The sequence below is a fragment of the Dendropsophus ebraccatus genome, chromosome 10 (genome assembly GCF_027789765.1).
Source record: "Dendropsophus ebraccatus isolate aDenEbr1 chromosome 10, aDenEbr1.pat, whole genome shotgun sequence".
NCBI lineage: Eukaryota > Metazoa > Chordata > Amphibia > Anura > Hylidae > Dendropsophus > Dendropsophus ebraccatus.
This window is the reverse complement of record NC_091463.1, coordinates 47,918,609-47,935,786: the sequence shown is the minus strand read 5'-3', so window position 1 is coordinate 47,935,786 and position 17,178 is coordinate 47,918,609. Positions and strand designations below refer to the sequence as shown.

Genomic DNA, 17,178 nt, shown 5'->3' with positions numbered 1-17,178 from the left:
CGCAGAACAGATCAGAAAGCAGGTGGAGAAGATAAACAGGGGTGTGAACCCAGCCTCATAAAGTTGGGCACATTCTAGCATTCTTGGAAGTTTGGCACACTGTATTAGTCAGAGTGGCGCCAGTCTCGGGAGAGTCTTTTCCAGTGATGCCTGTGGATACCAGTTAGATTTCTGTAGCTGTAGATAGTTTGCCTTACAGTTTTAGGTAAATACAAGGATTTGAAGGTCTGCAGCGGCATTAAGCCTTCTATTGATGTGTTGAATCAACAAGTTATGTAACCATGAAATTCTGATATGTGTTTTTTGCTTGGATTTATGAAAACTGCCAGAAGCCTCATTGTTTTTACTTGTGGTTTAGTAGAAATGTGAAAGCTTGTCATGTTTGAGCTTTTTAGATAACTGGGTTGAAGAGATGTCAATGAAGCCTTAGTATTGTTTTAATATTTCATGTTCACTTACAGCTATGACTAAAAGTGGTGTAATATCTTTTGAGGAGTGCAGGTTTATAATATTGTGTGTGTTTTGTAAAATAAGGAACAGAACAACAGAAAAGGACCTATTGTTAAAATCATTATTTTTGTTCATATTTTTTAAAAATATTTGCTGAATTTCTTATATTTTAAAAAACAAATCATGAAATCTTGCAATCTTGGAGCCTAATATTAGACTTCTCAGTATTCATATTATCACAAACAGGATTACGTCTATAATAATGCTGGGGGCAGATATCACAGCATTCCCCATTGATGAGGTTATGGTCCCCGCTCCCCTCCCTGTACCGTACTGCACAAGTCACACTAACAAGTGCTCTTCCATAGATATCCAGATTCTTATGGTTCCTGCTGCTGCTGTAAAGCACATTTTATGCTGGTATCAGAAATGGCTCCGCTAATCATACGTATATCTGCCAGAATACCTCTATAATATCCCTTATGCATCTCATTCCTTTGCTACAGTATATTAAAGGAATAGAAAATCTCAGGTTAATTGTGATGAAGGTAAAAAGTGAATAGAGGTATGAACTACAAAAAAATTGGCAGATGCATCAAGGTTTGCCTCTAGCACAAACTAGCAAAATGTCCCTAAGGACCCTTTTTGCTAAAAAAATTGCGCTTTTAAAAAAAAAAAATTGTTCCCAGTTCGCCATGTGAGTGGGAAGGGGATACGGCATTGCAGGGACACACAGGGATATGTGTCTATCTTTTTTTCTCATTCATGTAGCTTAGATCACTATTACTTGTGCTGTTCTAAAAACCTTTGTCAAATTGTAGCCAAAAAATATCCTTGCGCTGTGCACACCTGACTTTTAACACAATTAATCTGAGGGGCCGTAGTTTTGTGGGATTTTTTGCCTTCGACAAATACTCTTCTGTCCCACGCATCAAGCTTTCACTTTCAATCACAGAAAAAAAGGGGCTAATACTGGTAATGGCCAGTGTGTCAGGAAGAGTTCAACTTGACTATGTAAATTTAGGGGTGTTCCTATTATTCTTTCCAACCAAAGAACGTACAGATTTTGTGGCAGATGTGCTTTGGGCAAATCCACACAGAAAAAAATGCTACATGTAAGTCTCCCGTAATAGGAAGTGACTTTTATGCGTCATTGGAGACCAAGAAAGTGAATGTTTTCTTAATCATTTTAACATCCCAATATGAAGTAACTGGGCTTTGACTAATATAGGCCGCTTCATATGTCAGTATTATGGTCACTATTAGGTATTTCTCTGGGTGGATACTGATGTAAATGCTGCCTGTCTCTATAGATTCTACTATTCTGCCCACTAACAGGGCACTAAGACAAGCTCATGCACTGTTATTTGGCACATGTTTGCAGATGGGCTGGTAAGCAAAACTATGACCAGTATTAGGCCAAGGGGATGTGAGTACATGAATTCATAAAGGAGCCTGTTTATATTTTATAAGCAATGACCTTGTGAATAGCCTTGGGACAGACTGTTCTCAGTCATGGTTTCTGCTAAAAGCAATGAGGGGGTCGGGACATTGCTAGATGCCTGGTATAACATAGAAATCCCTTTTAGTGGAAGTCTTGTATCATATAATTTTGTGAAAACATTGCGAAAAGATGATGCCCTAAACTGGTGGAGACTAAATACTGGAGCCATAGTACCAACATTGCAAGAACTGGAGGTTTTGCATAGACAGAAGTCACAACTATTTTTGTCTGTTAGATAGGGGGCCATCATTTCAGCTTGATGCTCTTTAAATGGACTTCATGCCTGCTTTGTATATGAGGAGGAGCAGGAGTGCAGACAGGTTCAGTTTATTGTAGGTAGAACTGGTCTAGGCAAGAAGCAACATAAGCTAAGTAGACATTCTATGATCATTCCTGGAAATGAGTCCTGTCCTAAGAAACCTGGATATGATGCCAGCTAAATTAGGGCATACGTTTACTGCCCAAATATATGCTCTGTCAGTACAAAAATTATTACAATATAATGCATTCTTACAGTGCTGGCAGCAGGTGCTGCTTCCTACAACATAATATTATCGCTGAACTGGAAGCGATAACCCAGATTTAAGATGTGTGTATCCCTCCCTTCTAAGACAAATCCAAGGAAAGTCGTTTGACATTATGTATTCGTCTATTGACCCTCAAGTCTTCCTTTGTATGCCAAGTGCAGTAGACAGTTGAGGTGTTTATTTCCAACATCCTGCTAATCCAAATATATTGTGGCCAGAACTCAAGTAGAACATGTATTCCACACAAGGATGACTTCTAGAAATTTGTAACACATTGAATAAATAATGTAATTGGTTTGTAATACTAAATCATCTGTTCCTAAGATTTTTTTATCTTTTTTTTTTTTTAATGACTTTTGGAGTTTGATCTTTATTTTTAACGTTTAATGTGAAAAATGAAAAGCATGAAATGCAGCTTGGCAAAGTGAGCAAAGCCCAAGATAAGGAGGAGTGTGGACTGAAGGATTCTGAGACTGTACTTATGTGTTGTGAACCTTTGGGTGAGACCATGAGAGCAGTCTACGTAGGCACATAAGCTGTCTTGGAAGAGATTGCCTTTTTTAATCCTTTTGGCCACTTTCACATTGCTACATATTCCTCGCTCCCAAGAACTGGCCGTAGAAAGCTTATTCCATTAAAGGAAAGTATGTCTTAAAGACAATATGCCACATCAAACCACAATCTGTCTTCTTTTCATAAAGTTCACTTTTTCCGTTCGTGATCGGAATACTTGTGGATTCTTTTACGGATAAGAATGCACTATGTGTAAAGGTCAACTTGTGATTTTACTTACATTTTGTATTCCGGTCTTGCCTCATCTGTTTATTTGTTGTCTACATTTATTATGGGATCACATGAAAATGTGGTATTCATTCTGCAAATATTTCTTTGCTTTCAGTTCATAATCGAATTAATATGATGTTCATCAAGTATATGTTCTGAATGTTATACTTCCTCAAGGAATCAAAGTAAGGTCAGTCAAGGGACGTAGTTGTGAAGGGAAAAAAAAAAGAAAGTCTAGGGACAGAAAATGACCTTGACTCAACCTCGCAATGCTCATTCATCAGAGCTTTCTGTTCACTTCCAAGCTTAAGTTCACATGCCCAGTTTAATTATTCATTTCTGTCCCTCACGCCATGCATAATGGCTCCCCATCACATGATCTTGTTTAGGTAATCCATAGATCCATAAATTTCTTCCGTCCACTCTGTCAGTCTAATTACATTCTCCCAACAAAGTTCTAAATCTTTCAGTTTCTGTAGATTTTATGCTGGTGATGTCATTTAGGTACCACATGTAGGCTTCATTAACTCTTATATATAACACTCCCTGTAGGTTTTTACTTGCTTAAGTCTTAGAAGTACTGATACCATATTTTCTGGATTTTAGATGGGGGAAAAAGTACTGAAATTTAATTACGTATAAAGAAGCAGTGTGTGTTTTGCCATTCTGTATAGCACAAAGAATATGGATATTAGACATTTTTGTTGTTTCCATTGCGGTCATCCAGAAGGTGAAGAATAGATAGTTTGTTTCCCAGGATCTAATGAAATGAATACTCACATATGGATTTATCTGTACGAGTTTGGAAACCTAATTGTAAGATGAGAATGGTTTATGCTAAAGAGGTTTTCCAGGGAGCAGACAATGGTTATAATGCCCCCCCCCCCTTCTTCTGAGACATGGAAGGGCGGGTCTCGATTGTAATCACCAATGGCTGCACAGTGTCATCGCATGCATCGAAATAATGCATGCAATGTTTACAACTTACACCCCTCCACATCTTGGATACTTCTGAAATGTGAAATCTCAGAAATTGAGCATCGGGTAACAGAAGGCTTACCTTCCGCTCCCCAATTATCTGGACTACCTGGATTATCTGGAGTACTTTATAAAGAATGAGGCCCATGACTAATGATGGAGCACCATGAATGAAAGTAGGAGTCCACAGAAAAGCAGTTCACAGCTAAGAAAAGCCGTATGACAAAGTTAAAGGAACTGCACATTTTCAAATTATTAACATTATGACAACAACCGTTTCTGCATTGTCCATTCAGGTTTGTCATTCCTTGAGAAAACCATTGCACAAACACTTGGCTGTGTATCATATTGGATCTGCCATTGTTCTCAAACTCTTACTACAATGTGTCAGGCTAGTTTGCTGCCTTTTTGAGCTGTTTCCCTTATAGTTAATGAATTGGGTTTCGAAAATGTAGGGCACAGAATGGTAGCTATTGGTCATAATTTATACCCTGCCGGTTGTTGAATGTGAGGTCCTTCTGCCAGTGGGTGCAAGTGGGTCAAGTGCAGGACAATGGCTGGTTTTATTGGCTTGGATTAGACAAGAGCCCTTTTAGGAAACAGGATTTGTACCAAGGGATTTTTTTGTTCTGCGCTCTCGTTAAAACTTTTTAGCACAATTAAATGTATTTATATCCTGGCACTCTGTGCTACCATGGTGTTTGAAATCAATTACGCTGGATGTTAGTATTGTTTGTAAGTAAGCTGTGCCAACAACCACTTGTGCCTAAAACCATTCTCTTCTATTTGGGCACATGGATGTTTGCTTGTTCCCTACTTGCAGATGGATTTGTAGCAGACCCAATACAGGTGAAACTTGCAGGTTGAGTTACTTGCATCCTGCACTTTATTTTTGAAACAGGGTTCATATTAGGGCAGCTTCCTGCACTTGGTTACAGAATAATATTAACCTATTGTGAACATGACAAACCACTTTCACCACACAAACCACTTTCACCACATTCATACCAGGGTGAGTTAGCAGTATATATAGGCAAGGAGTACTTCTTTACTATATGGTCAGATGCAGCTGGTCACCAGTGAAACCAAGCCTATGTACATTTATAATGGTGCATTTACACAGAGAGCTTTATCTGACAGATCTTTGAAGCCAAAGCCAGGAACAGACTATAAACAGAGAACAGGTCATAAAGGAAAGACCGAGATTTCTCCTCTTTCCAAATCCATTCCTGGCTTTGGCTTCAAAAATGTCAGATATCTGTGTGTGTAAACACACCGTAAGACAAGCCCTTTCTTGCACACCCATGTATTTATTTTAAACTGGGCATCACTGGTAATATAGCTAGTTATGTATAAAATATGTATGCTAATAGAGATGCCAAGTGGAAATGATAGAAAATATAGAGTAAATAGATGAAATTGCCAAACAAATGTTCTGTGTCCACTTGCCGTGCAGTTTCTAGCGATATGTTGAAAAGGCCCAGTGTAAGCTGCCGGTGGTATGTATACTTCATCATTCCTTCACAATTTGTTTGCTTTTAGTTGCCAAATGTAGTGAAACATAGGAATCATGTTTTAAAATAGCAAATTCTGGAAAAATATACAAATGAGTTACTTCTGGCAGAACAGATGTACACAGAAGTCTCAATTGGAAATGTGTAACAATTCCAATAAATGTGACTGCTTTTGATGCTGAATTATAGACTCATAAAAACCATAGCCATAGGACTAGAGCTAGTCCTAGGGTTATGTCCTACTCTAGGTCCCAGATGGCAATGTCCCCGTGGCTGGCCACTACTGGTTTCTCTCTGAGCTTCACGGGCTCAGAGACGCGTCTCCAAGTTTGCTTTGCTTGTTACTGCACATGCTTGGCCACATCCATAGACTTCTGCGGGATCCATTGACTTCAGTAGGATACTTAGAAATCAATGAGAAGCCAAGCATGTGTTAAACTCTGGCACTGTCACTTCAAAAACTTTTTGGCATGTAGTAGAGATGTCAAAAGTTTTGATCGACAGTGGTCTTAGTGCTGAGTATCCTCTACTGCTACATAAAGACAGAGGAAGAGCTAAACATACTCCCTTCTTGCTCAGTTCGCATGGCAAAGACTGACCGTAACATACTGGTCCTAAGAACAATGGAAATGGAAATGAAGTACAGCAAATTAGCACCATGAATGCAGTGTTCTTTGTTTTGTCTGCATTCTCTGATGCGTATGTCAGCTCGGCCATGCCTTGTACATGATTCTGATTTGTTTTATTTCATTAATATTTTCAATGCTTGATGACCACAACCTTTCGTCTTGTTTTGATTTGTTTTCAATAAAATCTATTGACTTTTCCTCCATATATATTGGGCATCCCTATTGCAGGAAATGAACAAAGAAAACTTAGTGAAAATGCTACAAAACACTGTGTGAATGCTGCCTAAGGAAATGTAAGACGTACCATCTGTCAGTGTCACTAGTTATGGGGAAGCGTACACCTATTTGCTTTGTGCTGTGTTAGAGGCATCCTAAAGATCAGGAGAAAACACATAAGCACTTTGCCTCCTTACATTTTGTTCCGTTTCGGTATCAGGTCAGGTTATCCTGTAACAGGGTAGACAAAATCGCTGGGTCTTTTTTTTATAAAAATTTTTTAAAACATAGCTCTTATGTTCTATAGACCTTAAGACTTTATTCACATAACTCAAATTATTTTATTTTTTTTAACTGATTTCTTTGAATGTTTTCCATGAAGTAAGCCCTGAACTTGACATCATTCTTTCACGTGTGTCCTGATGCAAAGCAGAGACGCTCAAACAATTAGCAACGGCTCACAAGTGAGCTAGGGGAATGCTTTGATTTCTGTAGCCATGAATGAAGTCTACAAACAATAAATGTTTACACTTTTAGTTATCCCTTCTAGAGGTTTGTATGTGTCATAGTGATCCCGACCACATTACTTTTCAAGTCTTTCATTATTGCAGGATTTATAGCCAGAAATTCATGTTCTGCATAACTGTAAATTGGAATAGATCTGTGTAAGGGCCCTATTCCACGGGACGAGTATCGTTCAGATTAACGTTAAATCGTTTGAATCTAAACGATAATCGTTTGTTTGAATAGCAGTTAACGATTAACGACCGAACGAGAAATCGTTGATCATTTAATAAGACCTGGACCTATTTTTATCGTTGCTCGTTTGCAAATCGTTCGCATTAATTAAGATATCGTTCGGTCGTTCGCAGTAGTGATGAACACAATAGCGACAACAAGATGACCGTAAGAACGATCTTAATTAACGATTATGGTTCCATGTAAATGGGTGAACGATTTCGGATCTTTGGCAATAGCGGTCGCTTGGATCGATAATCGTCCTGTGGAATAGGGCCCTAAGTGAAGGGATGTATTTCCTAGATGGACAGTTAGAGAATACAGGTCAGTGTATCTGATGATAAAAGAGGACAGGTAAACCTCATTATTCATCATATAGGAAACCCCTAAACATATGGAACCAAGTGCAGATGTAATAATGAACTTTAGGAGCTTTGCATCTCAATTATCAATAGTCAGTGGCCAGTTTATTCTGATCACTGAATTGGTACTTTATTACACCACCTTCTGGAGCAACGAGAGGTTGACATCTGATTTGGTCTCAAAATTCTGTAACTGTATGTTCCAAGCTCAACAACCCTCTACTCTGGCATAGTCCTATTTAGTCCTTGCTTTATCTTCTATGTACTACTTTGCTCTGCATCACTATTACCACTGAATGTTTTTACCCTCACAATTTTATACCTCCCAGTGATCTGATGTCATCAGTATCTATATAGCAAAAGGTGATTATGTGGATGAGGACTAGCCTTGTGTTTATTGCAGTCTAACACGTGTTCTGTTTCCTTACAGCTTGGGTCGGGTCTCTTGCCATGGGAATGATTTTCTTCTGCTCCCCAGTTGTAAGCATCTTCACAGATAGACTGGGATGTCGAAAGACCTCATCAGGAGGAGCTGCATTGGCTTTCATTGGATTATTGACAAGTTCATTCACCAAGTAAGATTATCCTTTATGTTGCACACTCTTTGTTTAGCACCAAGCACCTGGGCTCCCAGCTCTTTAGACGACCAGATTGTGCTGAAGCGCACAACTTCTTCAATTGTTATTCCTCTTTGTTTTAAGCAAGAGACTCGCTCTGTGATCTTTGTAGACCTTTATTCTAAAGGGATATATCATGTATCCTGTATTACTCACCCACACATATAGTTCATGAGGACTGCCAGTGGTTAATGATTGTGAAATTGAGATTGTTATGCAGTTACATAAGATGTTGCATTGGTATGCAGTTCCATAGATCATACGCTGTCTAATTTCTGGATGACAGACATTTACAATAGTTCTTTTCATTGTTATTTTGGTGCATAAAATCTATTTATAAGCCATTATAGATATAGCTTCAGCAAAACCTTACCATTATCAGCTTTAGACTAACCGAGCCTTCCTCGCAAATTCTGAAATTTTTGTGAAAGATAGCTCAGCATGCAGCCATATGTTTCTTGTCAAAACATAAATGTGAAGGTGTCCTGAAATCTGGCAGCAGACCCTTTAAGCCCTGCATGTTGTCAGTTTCTCCATAGATGGACTTGACATCTGGTAAATTTGGAGGCCATTTCAACACCTTGAGCTTTTTTTGTCATGTACTACAACTTGTTCTTCAACAATTTTTTAAGTATGGCACAGGCATTATCTTGCTGAAAGCGGCCACTATTACTGCCGTATACCACTGCCATTATGGTGTGCTCTTGGTTTGAAACAGTATTTGAGTAGGTGTTACATGCAGAGGAATTCCTCAACCCAAGGTTTCCTAGTAGAAACTTGCACAGAGCATTATACTGCCAGCTTGCCCTCTTCCCATATTGCATCTGTCATTTTTTTTAGCTGCACCAAAGTCTAAACAAGAGAAAATAAAGAAAAAAATCAAATTAATTTTAGTCTGGGGTTTTGGAGTACATTAGAATTAAAGTGCCCATATACTTTAGGGAGGGACGGGTTAGGTCTCATGCTCATGTCTGCCATTATTTGTGGCCTGTATAATCGGTCTGCCCGTGATCTGAAAAATTATGTCCACAATGTGCTCATATTCGTCCATAATTTTGCGGATCTACAAAAAGTGACATTGATTGTTAAAAAAAAGAAAAAGAAAAGGGGGAGATGGATCTGTAATATTGGGGACGTTACAGAAACTTCTACCATATACTTCTATAGGTAAAGCCATATTGCAATTATGGCCCTGCTAGGGCTGGTCAGTATTTTGTGCCATATAGATCATGGACAAATTAAGGATCTGTGAAACTACAAAAGTGTGAACAGGCCCTATAGTAATCAGTGGAACCATAGTTTGTTCCTAATTGCGGATCCTTAATTACGGATAAAAAACACGGATGTGTAAATGAGGCCTAAAGGTATTTTGACATGAACAGATTTTTCAGCTGCGGGCGACTACAGAAGCGCCAATCAGTGAGAGCAGTGCACATCTGCAGTATCTTTACACAGCACAACAAATCGAGTGTCCGGGCTGCTCTAATAATTCTTGTATCGTTCTTGAAGCCATGGAAACTGACAGCACAGATATAGTTATATCCATACTGTCAGTTTCCAGATCACACAGCAGTGCATACTTACCTAGTACACTACTGCTGTGATCCCTGGCTTTCCTGTCCAGCCACTGTCCAGCCATTTTCCGACTCCACCTCCTCTCATCCTCTCAGTCTTTCCTTATGACATTTTCTCTGTTTATAGTCTGCTCCTGGCTTTAGCTTAAAAAAAGGACCCTTAATTGTAACAGCCCGTTAACACTGTGGAAAACTGGTGGAAATTCCAAGCGTAATCCCTGCCGTGGATTCCACTCGGTTACATATAGGGCGCCTCCACTTACTGTGGATCTCCGCTCAAATAATTGACATGTGAAAAATCTAAAATCTACTCCAACTTGTTACGTGCTATTTATAATACCGGTGTTCTTTTATGTGACAGAGGGGCATTTGGCCTCCTCCTTAGGATTCAATGCCAAATAACGCTACAAACCTGAAGGCCAAATAAATCCTCATTTCTAATATATTTTCTTTTTCAATACAGGTCTCTAGGTGTCCGGTATTTTACTTACGGGATCCTCTTTGGTTGTGGCTCCTCTTTTGCTTTCCAGCCTTCATTGGTCATACTTGGTCACTACTTCAAGAAGCGCCTTGGTCTTGTAAATGGTATTGTGGCTGGAGGCAGTTGTGTGTTCACGATATGCTTTCCTTTCTTGTTGAAGATCATGGGGAAAAAAATCGGATTGGCACATACATTTCAAGTGCTCAGTGTTTTTATGTTCATTCAGATTTTCCTCTCTCTGACCTTCAAGCCACTTTTGCCAACCCAAGTAGATGTTAAAGAGAAAGCACATTTGGCAGGAAGAAGTAAGACCCAGCAGTGTCTGGCGCATACACGGAAGTATTTCAGCATGCAAGTATTCAAGAAAAAGACCTACAGGATTTGGGCTTGTGGTATTGCTACAACGGTTTTGGGATATTTTGTTCCATATATACACCTGGTATGTGAATACTATAAATGGTGAAAATATATGTATAGCAATAAGTAGCCTTAATGTGTTGCTCTAATAGTAATACTGCCTTATGATGTACATTAGAGTATGGGAAGAAGTTATTGAGGATTGTCTTTAGGCTTAAATAAAATTGCACATTTTAGGCCCATAATATCTGTTGATCTAAAATAAAACTATATAGGAACTGCATTTAAATAGCTCATTTTAGTTCAACTTACCCAGCCGGGCCTCAGCGTCAGAAAGATGCTGATCCCGGCTCGGTAATCGTTAGATCTTGTCTGCAGCAGACCAGAGTAATACAGCACTGATCTAAAGGATCTATACTACACTGATCTATATGATAGATCAGTGTACTTGTATTTGAAGTCCCCCAGGGGACGGGACGGTAAACGGCACGGTAAATAGCATAAGCGCAAAAATTGCTGATTTTTTTTTGTTACATGAAATCCAGAAATCCGATAGAAAGTACAGATCATGGCCTAAAAAATAAAAGCGTTATCAGGATGGTAATAGAGCAGTTTTAAGGAACATTTAGTTTTTTTAAAAAGTTTACATTTTTTAAAAGCCTTTAAAGAAAATAAAAGTTGTACAAGTTGCCTATCATTGTAATTGTATTGACTTGAGGAACACAGATAATATGTCAGTCAAGTGCTATGGCCTTTTAAACACGAGGAGGGAAAAATGAAAGCACAAAAGCTAAAATTAGCCCGGCTCTGAAGGGGTTAAATCATTGGAGTACGTGGCTAAAAAAAGCTGTTTTTGGTTGGTTTTGAGATATTGCAGCCCATAAAATGTGTGTGTACATAGACTAATGTTAAAAAAAATTCTCTGGACAAAAACGTAATTTTTTTTTCCCACAGAGAGTAAAATAATACCATTTACTCTTCCTCTATCTGCCTAGCCCATAGGTATAAATGGCAGGAGGTTGCCCTCTCACTGTGCAGTTTTTCTTTATATAGGACTAAGAACCATTGACATTATTGCTGATAGGAGCAGGAGAGCGCTCTTTGGAGCATCTCTATATGTAAAGCCAGGGGTAGGACATCCACCACTCCCACATTGATGGCCTACTCCTTATTACACTTCTTATTATAAATGATACAAAAACTTCACTATGACCCCCTGCGCCATGGAAAACTTTTTCATTACTGTTTTTATGTTCTCTTAGATAAAGTTTGTGGAGCAGAAATTTGAGCATAACTCTCAGGAATGGATACTCTTGGTGTGTATTGGAGCAACATCTGGCGTTGGGCGACTTGCCTCTGGCAAAATTGGTGACTGTATTCCTGGTTTAAAGAAGATTTACTTGCAGGTAATAAAGTTTATAGGTTAAATTAATGAATTTTATTTGTGGGGCTTCTTTATAATATGCAAAATAATACTACATGCATAGCAGTACCATAGTTTGTTATATTTTTAGCTGCCAGGTTACTAGGAATTCATTTTTTCAAAGGGGTATTCCTATCTTATAAAAGACACAATGCAACAAAATACCATCTTTTTATGATCTGTGGAGTTGGCCCTGCATCCCCTTTATTGTTTCTCTCTAAGCAGCCGTCTTTCTGGTCACCTAGTCAGGTTGCTGCAGCACGGCCCCATTCAAGCAGTACTTCCAGGACTCATTACTCCCAAATACATTGCTTTAACAAAGTTATTATTAAAATAAATAAAAGTGTGTGTGTGTATGTGTATATATATATATATATATATATATATATATATATATATATATATATATATATATATATATATAGCAACCATCCAACTTTCATTGAGTGGCAGCAGTAAGGGGCAACATGGCCCATGTTGCCCCTCTGCTGCTACCTACCTTTCTGTTAGGAACTGTAGGGCTGTCCAAGCCCTTCATCTGGTCAAGCACTTCCACACAGCGTAATACAGAGCCGGACCATGTTCCTCCCATGTACTGTATATCTATATACAGTACCCGGTGGAGAGGCTGGTCGACACGATTACTGTGAGCTGCAGCCTCTCTACAGCAAGCGGTGTAGGCATCACCACTCGCTTAGCTATAACCACTAGCAGAAAGCGCGGTAAGAATAATCACTGATATACAGCACACAGAGGGAATTGGATCCTGCCTTGTATAGTGCTGTGTGGCAGCACTAGATCAGAGCAGGGGATCAGGAATGCAGAGCTTAGACAGCCTTGCAGTGCCGGACACAAGCGTTGGTGGCAGCAGAGAGGCCCATGCCACCCCTTACTGCTGCCACTTAAGTGAATATGTAAATTTAAGAAAACCCTATAAATTTATTTTAATAATAACTTTATTAACCCCTTCCTGTCAGTAACAGGTATATATACTTTCCTACTGCACATACCCCGTGCACTAGGAATGTATATATACGTTCCTGTAACTGACAAGGTTATTGATAAGAGCGAGAGCGGTCCAGCAGTGGAGTCTCATTAACCCCTTAAATGCTTGCATCATGAGCAATCACGGCGTTTAAGGTGCTCCGTGACAGATCAAGCATCTGTCACTGAGTGATCAAGACCCCCGCAGCCGTTCTGCAGGGGCCCTGATCGCATGTGCCGACAGGCGGGGGTAAGCTCCTTACCTCCGTCCTGTCGGATCTGCAATATATGTATAGAGTCTGCTTTCAGGCAGGCTCTATACATAGATCACCGATATGCTATGGTATAGCATAGATCAGTATATGCAGTCTAATGATTGCATATTTTACAGTGTTAAAAGCGGTAAAAAAAAAAAAAAAAGTAATAAAGTTTTTAAAAGTATTAAAAAACCCCTTATAAACCCCCTCCCAATAAAAGTTTAAAATACCCCCTTGCCCATTATAAAAAAAATAAATAAATAAACATATTACATATCGTAGCATGTGGAATTGTCCAATCTATTAACCCCTTAACGACATCGTGCGTAAATTTACGCCCTCACGCCCTGGTACTTAACGCATCAGGGCGTAAATTTAGGCCCGATGTTTCCCTGATCGCTGTGTGTTCGCACACAGCGATCGGGGAAGATGGCCTGCTATAAATCATAGCAGGCCATCTTAGCTTCTCGGCACCGGGGGTGGTTAACACCCCCGTGCTTACGATCGCCGCTATTGGCTGATCAATTCAGATCAACCAATAGCGGCGATCGAAACCTTTCCGGGTCATCGATGACCCGGTAAAAATGGCGGTCGTTGCTGTCCGAGTCGCATTTAAAGAGCCCTCGTGCTGCCAAAACACTGGAAACCCCCGACAAGTGACCCCATTCTGGAAACTACACCCCTCAAGGAATCTAACAAGGGGTGCAGTGAGGATATTGACCCCTTGATGACGGGCACATTTGTGCCATGAAAGTGAAAAAATGAAAATATTCCCTTTCACGTCACATTGTTCCACATTTGTGCCCGTCACCAGTGGGGTCCATATGCTCACTGAACCCCTTGTTAGATTTCTTGAGGGGTGTAGTTTCCAGAAAGGGGTCACTTGTGGGGGGTTTCCAGTGTCTTGGCAGCACAAGCGCTCTGTAAATGCGACATGGCCCTTGAAATCCTTTCCAGTGAAATTCAGCTTCCAAAAGCCAATTGGCGCTTCTTCCCTTTGGAGGCCCGTCCTGCGCCCCCTTGGTGCTTTATCGCCACATGTGGGGTATTTCCATACTCGGGAGAAACTGCGCTACACAGTTATCCCTCTTATCCTCTTATACCTTTAAGTAAATGAAAAATTGAAGGCTAGAACAACGTTTTAGTGTAAAAAATAAATTTTTCTTTTTTCACGCCATATTGTTCAGAAAATCTGTGAAGCACCTGTAGGGTCCAGATGCTCACCGCACCCCTTGTTACATTCCTTGAGGGGTGTAGTTTTCTAAATGGTGTCCCCTTAGGGGTGTTTTTTAGGTTTTGGCACCCCAGAGCCTCTGCCAACCTGAAGTGGTACGGTCAAAAATGACCAAATATAACGGAGGCGTTGAAATTCACTAGGCGCTCCTTTATATCTGAGGCTTGTGGTTGCGTCAAATAGCGCAATAGGGCCACATATGGGGTATTTCTATAAACTGCAGAAACGGAGCAATCAATATTGGGGTGCATTTCTCTGGTAATGGGTTTATAATTATGAAAAATATTGGATTACAATAAAATCTCTGCACAGAAAATTTAAATTTTCAAATTTCTTACACACTTAGCTTTTATTTCTGTGACTCCCCTAAAGGGTTAAAAACTTTCTGGATATGCTTTTGCAGAGTGTGGGGGGTGCAGTTTCTGAAATGGGGTGCTTTGTGGGGCTTTCTAACATACAGGCCCCTCAAATACACTTTATACCTGAACAGGTCCCTAAAAATATCTGATTTTGAAATTTTACTGAAAATTTGGAAATTTGCTGCTAATGTTTTACGCTTCCTATTGTCTAAAAAAATGAAAGATCGTTTAATAAATGCTGCCAACATAAAGCAGACATGTTGCTAATGCTATTTAATATATAATTTATGTGGTATAACCACTTTCTGTATAAGCAAAAAAGTTTCAAAGTTGGAAAAATGCATTTTTTCACATTTTTTCACTTTATTTGGGGGGGTTTTCATAAAGATTCATCATGAGTATCGACTCCAATTTTCCAGAAATGTAAAGAACAATATGTCACGAGAAAACAATCTCAGAATCAGCCGGATAGGTAAAAGCATCCCGAAGTTATTAATGACTAAAGTGACACTGGTCATATTCATAAAATTTGTCTCTGTCATTAAGGCCATTTCAGGCTCTGTCCTTAAGGGGTTAAAATATAACATTATTGTTCCCGCACGGTGAACAGTGTAAACGGCGTCTTGATGGGCTTAAAGGGAACCATTCACCCCGTGGCCCCCGGCAGAAACTGACATACAGTGACATAAAGGTCAATATACTTACCACATCGCTCCCGGTCCCGTCCCGGATCCCGTTGTTGACACGGAGAAATCGCCGATTCTTCTTCTCCCGCCCATTATGGTAATGAGCTGAGATGAGTCCAACGTCCATAGGAAACGACGGACGAGTCCAACTTATTCATGAGGTCCTCTTCTCGTCGCCGCCCATCCACGCCTCCTGGAACTTGATTGACGTCTTCAGTCTTCTGACGAATTCCCGCGCAGGCGCCGTTGCGATGGTCTCATCACCTCTCTGCGCCTGCGCGGTAAACAGGATACGTGTTCGAGGCAATCGGCGCACGCGCAGTAAACAGTGAAGCTGCGGAGCGGCTTCAATTGTGAACTGCGCATGCACCGAAAACGACTGTCACTGCGCCTGCGCGGGATCCGGCGAGAAGAAAGAAGACGAGGAGGAAGAGGACCCGGCGTCAATCAAGTGTCGGAGGCGGGGAGAAGGCTGGACTTCGGACCCGGCGGCGCTCATTACCATAATGGGCGCGAGAAGAAGAATCGCCGATTTCTCCGTGTCAACAACGGGATTCGGGACGGGACCGGGAGCGATGTGGTAAGTATATTGACCTTTATGTCACTGTATGTCAGTTTCTGCCTGGGGCCAGGGAGTGAATGGTTCCCTTTAAAACAGTGGATTCGAGAAAAAAAAAACTATTGGAGTACTTCTAAACTGTGATCACTTTTATGCTGCCTGAACCCGATAACTTCTCTCCACTGTGTCAGCCTTGATTGATAGATTTCTTCTATACCCAATTCATTAGCTGTTTATCAGCTTCCAGGGACCCCCCATGACTTCAGGCAGCATGAAAGTGATGACAGTTTCCATTGAATCAGGTTCAGTAAGGGCCCTATTCCACCGGACGATTATCGTTCAGATTATCGTTAAATCGTTCAATCTAAACGATAATCATTCGGTTGAAATGCAGTTAACGATTAACGACCGAGAAATCATTGATCGCTTTATAAGACCTGGACCTATTTTTATTGTTGCTCGTTAGCAAAAGGTTTGCAAATCGTTCGCATTGAATAAGACGCCCTTAGCAGTAGATACGAACGCAATAGCGAAGAAATAGCGAAGAAAAAACGATCGCAAATACGATCATAAGTAACGATTATCGTTCCATGGAAATGAGTGAACGTTTTCAGGTCTTTCGCAATAGCGGTTGTTTGAGATCGGTAATCGTTAACGATTATGTGAACGATAATCGTCCAGTGGAATAGGTCCCTAAGTTTTCTAAAGATTTATCTTCATTTTCTGCAATAAATGACTATTCTCTAATGTGTCTTCTGTACTACATACTTTTCTTTGTTTAGTGTCATAATAACCTACATCAGAGGGTGATATCATTTGTAGACTCATACACTAGTGCAAAAGTGTCCAGCAGCTCCGCACTTTCTTTACAAAACAGTAACCTTAGCAACTGTGGGTTTTTTTCTTTCTTTTTTTTGGATTCTGGTGCAGATCAGGATACTGAGTC

General features: G+C 40.1%; 1 protein-coding gene across 1 annotated transcript in view; it reads left to right on the top strand.

Moving 5' to 3' along the window:
• SLC16A2 (solute carrier family 16 member 2) overlaps window positions 1–17,178 on the top strand; it is a 147,179-nt gene that overhangs the window by 108,174 nt on the left and 21,827 nt on the right. The window contains exons 2-4 of the mRNA XM_069986466.1: window positions 8,132–8,276; window positions 10,356–10,812; window positions 11,993–12,136. Coding sequence (XP_069842567.1) covers window positions 8,132–8,276; window positions 10,356–10,812; window positions 11,993–12,136 — 746 coding nt within the window. The remainder of the gene's footprint in view (window positions 1–8,131; window positions 8,277–10,355; window positions 10,813–11,992; window positions 12,137–17,178) is intronic.